This window comes from Callospermophilus lateralis, chromosome X (assembly GCF_048772815.1).
Source record: "Callospermophilus lateralis isolate mCalLat2 chromosome X, mCalLat2.hap1, whole genome shotgun sequence".
NCBI classification, from domain to species: domain Eukaryota; kingdom Metazoa; phylum Chordata; class Mammalia; order Rodentia; family Sciuridae; genus Callospermophilus; species Callospermophilus lateralis.
The window spans coordinates 34,464,856-34,474,367 of NC_135325.1; the positions used below are offsets into that span (position 1 = coordinate 34,464,856).

The 9,512-nt window shown below is 40.3% G+C and overlaps 1 protein-coding gene across 1 annotated transcript; it reads left to right on the plus strand.

The window, feature by feature from the left end:
- Positions 1-892: 892 nt before the first annotated feature.
- Akap4 (A-kinase anchoring protein 4) lies at positions 893-8,691 on the plus strand. The gene is made up of 5 exons (XM_077107340.1): positions 893-988; positions 2,109-2,159; positions 2,860-2,961; positions 5,789-7,906; positions 8,445-8,691. The coding sequence occupies exons 1-5, from the start codon at positions 893-895 to the stop codon at positions 8,598-8,600; spliced, it is 2,523 nt and encodes an 840-aa protein (XP_076963455.1). The 3' UTR covers positions 8,601-8,691.
- Positions 8,692-9,512: the final 821 nt, after the last annotated feature.

The following is a 9,512-nucleotide window of genomic DNA, read 5'->3' on the forward strand; positions in this document are numbered from 1 at the left end:
CATAAATTTTATTTATTTATTTAAGAATTTGATCTAAAGCTGTATTCAAATCAAATGAGGAACCTCTCTGCTTTCCTCTTTTTCTAGGCTAGTGTTCACTAGCTTTTGAATAAGTTAAGAGAGAAACTTCCTCTTCCAAGGGTGTGGGAAAACTTTTTCTATAACTTTTTCAAGGTTTCATGGTGAATTTCCAAGGGAAAGTTCAAGAAGATCTTGGGAGTTTGGCCATGATGGTAAGAGGTAGAAATATATATTATCACATGAAAAGATAGCCATTAGAGAAGAGCTGTTATGAAAATATTTGGGCTAGAGGGAAAATGAGGGGAGGAGAAGAAGGAAAAGAGGGGAGGAGGGAGGGAGAGAAAGAGGGGGAGGGGGAGAGAGGGAAGGGAGGGAGAGAAAAGAGATGAGGGGGGGAGGGGAAAAGTGATGGGGGAAAGGAGGGAGGAGGGGAGAGGGAAGGAGGGAAGAAGAGGATGTGAAACTGTTTTAAGAGCTAGCGGGAAAAGGAACTCTAAATTCTGAAGGAAGCTTTGTCTTGAACTTTTAAAAAGAGATCATTCAAGTCCCAAATACCAAATCTACTGAGTTCTTAATTGGTCTTCCATAGCAACAGACCCACCACTGTCTTCTGCCATTTTCTCCTTATGTTTAGCTCCAATCTGGGTTGGGAGGTGGGGTGGGCAGTTCAAAGAAGCTAATAGAGATTATTTTTTCTTTCTAAAAAGAAATTACACTTGATTCTTCCCCACTGCTCACCCTCTCCCCCCACCCAATTCCTAGCCTAAACCTGTTTGAAAAGGAGATGTTTCAGAACCCTTTCCAGAAATTCTTATTGAACAGACCCTGTTTCTAAAAACTAAGCATCTCATTATTTTATTTCCCCTTCCAGATGTCTGATGATATTGACTGGTTACACAGCCGCAGGGGTGTCTGCAAGGTAGATCTCTACAGCCCAACAGGACGTAAAGATCAGGACCGAAAAGTGGTAAGATACAAAACCATTCCCACCAAGGAGAAGAAAACAATTGGTGTATGGGTATTCCAGATTCATTGGAACCCAAGGTAAACTCATGGAAGCTGATGCTGTGACTTCTCTATGAATCCAAGCTCAGTAAGGTCTTTCAGGGGACAGTGTGTGTGTGTGTGTGTGTGTGTGTGTGTGTGTGTGTGTGTATATGTGTATATATATATATATATATATATATATATATATATATATATATATATATTACACAAGGATGAATCTGGAGGAAAAGAATTAAGAGTAAAGTAAGGGAGCTAAGGAGGGAGGCCAAGGAGGGGCCTGGAGAATAGGGAAGAGTAGTAGTTGCCTAGTAACCAGCCTCTATTACCTAAGACCTCTTAAGTCATAATGTTGCCTAGTTTCCAATGAATTACACTAGAGCCTCTCAGGAGAGGAAAACACTTCAAATACTTTTGACTGTTTCCCAAATTCAACTGATTTGCATAGTATTTCACATTATTTATTATGTCAAATATCACTCATACTATCTACTTAATATATGTTCTTTGTGATGTTCTAAAAATTGATTTACACTTTTAAAATGACCAATACCTTAAGCAACGTTAACCACAGTATCACAGATTTGAGGTTCAAGTACAATGTAACTACTCAGCACAGAAATGTTTGTCCATGTACTACCTAAAATCTTTGAAATCATCAGTAGTAAAAATATCACATTTTGAGAAATACTGGTATGATAGAAAGTGCCCTACATAAGCAGCCAGGGAAATGGAGTTCTCCGTCATTGAGTTTATGTCAGTTGGGCAAGCCACTTCTCAGTTTTCTCAATTAATATATGAAGATATTGTCCTTTGGGCTTGTGGTAGGTTGGTATTCTCATTTAGGAAATATGGGAGTTAAAGAAATATAGTGTTAAGATTCTGTTTACATAGTAATAGCCACAATATTAATGTTTATTGAGTACTTACTTTGTGCCATATTCTGCTAAAAGCTTTATACACAAGATCTCAGTTATTCCTCACAAGAATTTGAAGGTAATTGTCATTATCATCTCCAAGAAAGAGAAATTATGGCATTTTCACTAGAGTTTATCTAAATCTATCCTCCTAATTTGATGCAGATATGCTTTGTGGATGTGTCCACCCTGAATGTGGAAGATAAAGATTCCAAGGTGAGTATTTTCTTCTGCTCAGAGTTGGAGAGGTTGAGAAAATCCTAAGAAGAGTTATCAGTGAAGTATGAGGAAAGAGACTGTGGCAGAGAGTGGAAAGGTGGAGGCGACCCAAATGAAATGCTATCATTCTCACGAGCCTAGGGTCCCCAGTTTGGAATTTATTGTCACTCTTGATAACCAACCTCATTTTAGAAGCCACCTAAGTTTTTTTAAAAAACAAAATCTGTCAATAATGGTGGTGACTAATAGAATATGGCTCTTGAGACTAATGGCCTGTGAGAATCTTCACAGAGAGAATAAGTAATTTGTGGAAGGAACTTGGTCTCATTCTTCAAAGACTAGCTAGCATTATAAGCCTACCTCTCTTACAAAAAAGGATAAAGGGATATGACATGATTTAGTTGGTAACCTAAGGGAACAACTTAAAGAGGTCTCAAAAGGCAACTGTTGCCAGGCTCGGTGGGGCACCCTTGTAATCCCAGAGGCTCGGGAGGCTGAGGCAGGAGGATCATGAGTTCAAAGCCAGCCTCAGCAACTTAGTGAGGCTCTAAGCAACTCAGTGAGACCCTGTCTCTAAATAAAATATAAAAAGGGGCTGGGGATGTGGCTTAGTGGTTAAGCACCTCTGGGTTCAATCCCCAGTGTCCCCTCCAAAAAGACAACTGTTCATTAAGAATTTCACCCTTTAATTCCATAGGGTGCTGCTGGTTGCAGCTCAGAAGGTGACTTAAACCTGGAGAGTCTGGAAGAAAAGGAGATTATCGTGATCAAGGACACTGAAAAACAAGACCAGTCTAAGGTAGAGTTAGGCTCTGAGATTCCACCATTCTTAATTCCTACAGCCCAATATTGAGTCTGAGGACTCTGGTTCAGAGATGGTAAGCAAACTACTGTCCAACATACTCATCAATTTGAATACTATGACATTCCAGAGAACACAGGACAAGTTCAGGGCTACGGGTAAGTTCAATATTTAGACACTTAACAACAGCCTTCATCAATCATAGAGACTCAGAATACCGTCTCCTGATTTTGTAGGTACCTACAAAAAAACATAATCTTTCCATTCTTATCTGAGCAAAGATATAAGTTTATAAACAATATCTTGTCATGTTCCATGATGATGTATTTGCAATGGACTTTTGTGTGTCCCACCTTGCTTAGCATTCAACAAGTAAGAAAAATGGATATGAGACAGAGAATTTATAACAACTAAGAACCTGAGGGCCTGGTCTCCATCCTATTGGCTAAAAGATTACCCATGCTCTGGAGGGTAGCTTCAAGTTAGAAGCAATTAGAACTGCATGCCAATGTTAAAACACAAAATCCATTTTGGGGGTTGGTTTGTTCATTTTTTTTTTTTTGGTAAGGATTTCAAATTGTGTCTGTTGGACCTCCTAATTGAGAGAGGGAATTTGGAGCACACATGTCACCCCTGCATTCCTACAAGTCTAGAGTGGTTAGTATTGGAATACGATATTTGGCTTTAGTGCTGAGGAGTCAAATGTTTCCTGTTCTGTGTCTCTAGGCTCATTTGTTAAAATGAAAACATTTCTGGTCCCAGACTAATTTGTTTTGAGGGGAGTGGCCCCCAAGGAAGAAAAACAAGTTACTTAACATTCTAACAGGGTTTTCTTGGGGGCAGGGGGTGTCCAACTCCATTCTCAAGTCTTAAGAAAGGAATAAATTATCCTTGGTGAACAGCCCATATTTCCTTCACACAGTATAGACTGCCTTGATTGTAACTTAAGCTCCTTTTCAAAAAGCTGTCCTTATTATGACCTCACATTTCTAGGAATTCAGTGAAAAAAAGATGAAGCAAAGGAAAGGCAAAGGGGGGGGGGCAGCAGTAACTAAAGATGTGTACATAATATGTATATGCATATCCAAACAGGAACAGTCAGTCGCCCAGCAGAGATACTCTCATATGAATGTATATAAAGCAAAACATACACCAATATATACATTTTTATATATTTAAGTTTAATTAATCCAAGCAATGACATACATGTCTGGCTACATTTGACATCTACAAACCCACATATGCATTGATATAACACAATTAAATATACTGACTTATTCATAAACAAAGATTTAAACACATATACAACTGTGTACAGAGTCAGATGTAGTGACATGGCCACATGGAACACACATAAACATCCATATTCACATTTACACTCACACACATACACATCCAAGTCTGATTGAAACATAGTGACCATAAAAACTCAAGTATTGGTATAGACACAAATATATCCACATTGATGCAAATATCTATATATTCCTACACAATCATGCTGACATACAAACCTACAAACTTAATACTAAGTGACACATATTCAGTAACACACTTTTATGCATTGATATGCACACTGACAGAAATGCAATGACATACTAATGTTATTCACATACATAATCCAATGCCAAACTATGATCAACACTGACACACAACATTGTCCAATTCTGACAATAGCACATAGATACAACATGAACTGATACCCAATTAATATACACAGTTGTTATATAATCACCTATTTACATATATTTCTATTTTGACACATTCATTATATTAATATTACTTACTGATGCACATATATACATTAATATGTGAATTTAGGCTTCACATCAATACATTTATAATTGCATGATACATAGTAGTGAATTTATATTATAAACAAGTGGATTACTCAAATTGATACTATATTTAGAGATAAACTAACATACACATATTTTGACATTCACAGACAGGTACAAATGTACTAATACACACATGGTGGCCTATAAAGTAGAAAGAAACAGTGAACAATGATGTGAACACATTGTACACATTTTCACACACTAACAGTAGTCTGACACAATCTCAAATCTATTAGACGTTCACACACCTGAATTTCTCTATTGACCTGCATACACCCACACACAATAGATATATTAACACTTTTGGCAGGGAAGGAGGGTACCGGGGATTGAATCCAGAGATACTTTACCACTGAGCTACATCTCTAGTCCTTTTAATTTTTTTTTTTTTATGTTGAGACAGGGTCTCACTAAGTTGCTGAGGCTCAACTTGAACTTGTGAATGTCCTCTTGCCTCAGCCTCTTGTGCCAGCTACATTAACACTTTATTTTTTTGTATCAGGTATTGAACTCAGGAGCACCAAACCAGTGAGCCACATCTCAAACCTTTTTTTTATTTTGAGACAAGGTCTCACTAAGTACCTTAGGGCCTTGCTAAATTGTTGACACTGGTCCCAAACTTGCGATCCTCCTACCTCAGCCTCCTGAGTGGCTGGGATTGCAGGCCTGTGCCACCAAGCCCAGCTACATTGACGTATTTTTGACATATTGAGTCAAACACATAAACTCAGGAAACTGACAAACACATTCAACACACTTGTATATAGTTAAACATACAAATATATCTCCTCTGAGCTTTGGTTGCTGTCATTTGTGTTTGAATGAGTGTGTATTAATGGTTATAACTGGATGCTATGTTCCTATGCAAAAATTCCACAAAATGAAACCCCTAATCAGTGCACTTTAGAAAATATAGCTTCTAAATAAAATAAGGCAAGAAAGTAGCCTACCCAAGTGCTTATGGATAGGTATTGTTCTTTTTTTAGACGGAGGGATCTGTATGCCTTTTCAAACAAGCCCCCTCTGATCCTATAAGTGTCCTCAATTGGCTCCTCAATGATCTCCAGAAGTATGCCTTGGGTTTTCAACATGCACTAAGCCCCTCAGCCTCTAGCTGTAAACATAAAGTAGGAGACATAGATGGCGAATATCACAAAATACCTTCTGAGAACTGTTACAGTGTCTACGCTGATCACGTGAACATGGATTACATGGCCAACAGACCCCAAAGCCTATGTCTAGAAATGGCAGCAGCCAAGAACACCAACAATAATCAAAGTCCTTCAACCCCTCCAGGCAAGTCCCCTAGCACTCAAAGAGCTGTTATTTCTCCTGATGGAGAGTGTTCCATGGATGACCTTTCCTTCTATGTCAACCGACTCTCTTCCCTGGTAATCCAGATGGCCCGTAAAGAAATCAAGGAAAAATTGGAAGGTGGAAGCAAATGTCTTCACCATTTAATGTATCCACCCTCTGGAGACAAGGGGAAAAACAGTCCCCGTAGTGCTGTAAGCAAGATTGCTTCTGAAATGGCCCATGAAGCTGTAGAATTGACCTCAACAGAAATGCGTGGTCCTGGGGAAGAGTCCAAGGATGGCCGCAAAACCTTTCTGTACAGTGAGTTATGCAATAAAAATAAGAGTGGAGAAAAGCAGATGTGCCCAAGAGATAGTAAAGAATTTGCAGAATCCATCAGCAAGGGACTTATGGTTTATGCAAATCAGGTGGCATCTGACATGATGGTCTCTGTTATGAAAACTTTGAAAGTGCACAGCTGTGGGAAGCCAATTCCAGCCTGTGTGGTCCTGAAGAGGGTGTTATTAAAGCATACCAGAGAGATTGTGTCTGATCTGATTGATTCCTGCATGAAAAACCTGCATAATATCACTGGAGTCCTGATGACTGACTCGGATTTTGTCTCCGCTGTCAAGAGGAACTTGTTCAACCATGGAAAACAAAATGCCGCTGATATAATGGAGGCCATGCTGAAGCGTCTGGTCAGCGCCCTTCTTGGTGAAAGGAGAGAAACAAAGTCTCAGAGTCTGTCATATGCATCTTTGAAAGCTGGATCACATGATCCCAAGTGCAAGAATCAGAGCCTGGAATTCTCAGCAATGAAAGCTGAGATGAAAGGAAAGGACAAAGGCAAAATAAAAACAGACCCTTGCAAGCCATTGACCAGCGCAGAGAAAGTCAGTGAACATATCCTCAAGGAGAGTCTGACCATGTGGAACCAGAAGCAAGGAAACCAGGGCAAGATGACTACCAAACTGTGTCCTGCCAAAGATGAAAAAAGGGAAAGAATTAGCCCTTCCACCGACTCACTGGCCAAGGACCTGATTGTATCTGCCCTTATGTTGATCCAATACCATCTAACCCAGCAAGCGAAGGGCAAAGATACATTAGAAGAGGAATGCCCTGGATCTTCTCTGGGCTATATGGCTCAGAGTGCCCAATATGAAAAGTCTGGAGGAGGTCAAAGTGCAAAAACACTCTCAATGAAACATCTTGAATCTCGTGGAGCTCCTGGACCGTCTTGTGCGAAGGAAAATCAACAACTGGACTCCCAGAAGCTTGACATGTCGAACATCGTCCTGTCGCTGATTCAGAAACTGCTCAATGAGAGCTCCTTCAGCTGTGATGACCTATGTGATGGTGAGAACAAGCGTTCTGAACCCAGAAGCAAAATGGCTTCCATGTCCAAGAAATGTGAGAGAGAAGACCCATGCCAGGACAATCCAGAATTGGACTTTATGTGTGGGATGAAGCAAATGAACCGCCAGTTCATAGATCAACTGGTTGAATCTGTGATGAAGCTGTGCCTGATCATGGCCAAGTATAGCAACAACGGGGCAGCTCTTGCCGAGCTAGAAGAACAAGCGGCATTGGCAAGCAATCCCAACTTTGGCTCCAGATGTGCTTACGAAGCTGCAATGTCACAGACCTGTCAAGATTCTCCTGGGCCTGAAGTCATCGTTAACAACCAATGTTCTACAAGTAACTTGCAGAAGCAGCTCCAGGCTGTCTTGCAGTGGATTGCAGCTTCACAGTTTAACGTGCCCATGCTTTATTTCATGGGAGACGATGATGGACAACTGGAGAAGGTAAGCCATGCTTCAAAACACAAGAAGAAAGAGTGGGCAGAAGTAGGGAGGACCACATTCAGACATATACACATAACCCTCTCACTCTTTCTCTCCTTCCTCCCCCTCACACTGAAGTTTATTTTCCACATTAGATGGATTCCAGAGAAATGAAACTCTTAGACAATTTATTTTCACTCCAGTCAAGCAATCTTTCCTTTACCCCATCCCCATCTCATACTTTTTTAGGAAGGCAACCCCAAACCTTAACCTAGCAATCAGCAGACTAATTTAGTGAACACAGTTGATTTTGGTGTTGGTTTTGAAGCACAAAAAGAAAGCACATTCAGCATTTTGATCTATGCCATTAGAGAAGGCTCAAAGGAAAAGGAAAGGCATGTCATCAGCCTCCCATCATGTATCTTTTGCACATTTTCATCCTAGAATCAAGTTTCATCCTAGAATCATGTGGGGACTGGATGTGAATTCATTTTATCCAGCAGGGGTCATTCCTCCATAAAACATCAGATGACTCAAGCTATCCCTGCTCTCTCCACAGCTTCCTGAAGTTTCTGCCAAGGCAGCAGAAAAGGGGTACAGCGTAGGTGATCTTCTTCAGGAGGTCATGAAGTTTGCCAAGGAACGACAACTGGATGAAGCCGTGGGTAACATGGCTAGAAAGCAACTGCTAGACTGGCTTCTCGCTAACCTGTAGGCTAACAACACAACTCCTCGGACTCCTCTCCATCTTACTCCAACCCCCACCCTGCCCCAGTAGCATTACAACCCAGTTGAAGCCACCCCACCATCTGGCTAGTAAACTGCACCATACACGACTGTAATTCCAAACACATCTGAGCAGTTACACTGTACAAATACAGGGTGCCCTCGCTGGGCAAGAACATGAATTAAAAAAAGTCAAAAAAAGTGTCATCATTCTCTTGATCAAATATATCTAAGGCAAGGGAAGGAAATGGGTTTAATTTCTAGGAGTGGTGATACAGCATTGGGCTTATGTCCAAATTTCATTCTGGGATATTTTCTGTGCACTTATGACAAAAGGATATAACCCTGATCAAGTCCCTAAGGAATCTGGTTTGTCTAAATCCTCTCAAATCACAGTCTACTTAGAATTTTGCCATTGTGGCCTCACTGTTTCTCCCAAAATTGCACCTAATGTGATAATCCCCTTTGCAATCTCAAAAGGCAGAGTTTTCTTAAGAGTGTACAGATGGGGGTTGGAATGTAGCTCAGTGGTAAAGCACTTGCCTCACGTACAAAGGTCCTGGGTTCCATCCACAGTGTCAAAAAGGAAAAAAAAAATGTACAGGTGGACTAGCTTAGATGAAAAACAAAGCAAAGAAAATGTTATCCATGAACATTGTCCCACCTTGCCACAAATACACACCCCAGTGTTTAATGTACCTGGCACTAAGTACTACCCAGAACAATAATGGGAGTCCATGTATGAGGATAAGAAATTACCTTCAATAAATGAGATTTCTTTCTACCAGTATGAAAGATGAATTTTCTAAAAACATAAAGCTATAGAATGGAAAATTCTGGGTGAATTTTGATGTCCCAAAGCCCTTTTGGGATTAGCACTCTGTTCCTAAATGTGCTCTAT

Bases quoted from the DNA above. Each gene is read 5' to 3' on its own strand.
- Akap4 (XM_077107340.1), top strand. From the start codon at position 893: ATGTCTGATGATATTGACTGGTTACACAGCCGCAGGGGTGTCTGCAAG. The intron at 2,962-5,788 runs GTAGAGTTAGGC...TTCTTTTTTTAG, and splicing joins AAAAACAAGACCAGTCTAAG to ACGGAGGGATCTGTATGCCT. The intron at 7,907-8,444 runs GTAAGCCATGCT...CTCTCTCCACAG, and splicing joins ATGATGGACAACTGGAGAAG to CTTCCTGAAGTTTCTGCCAA.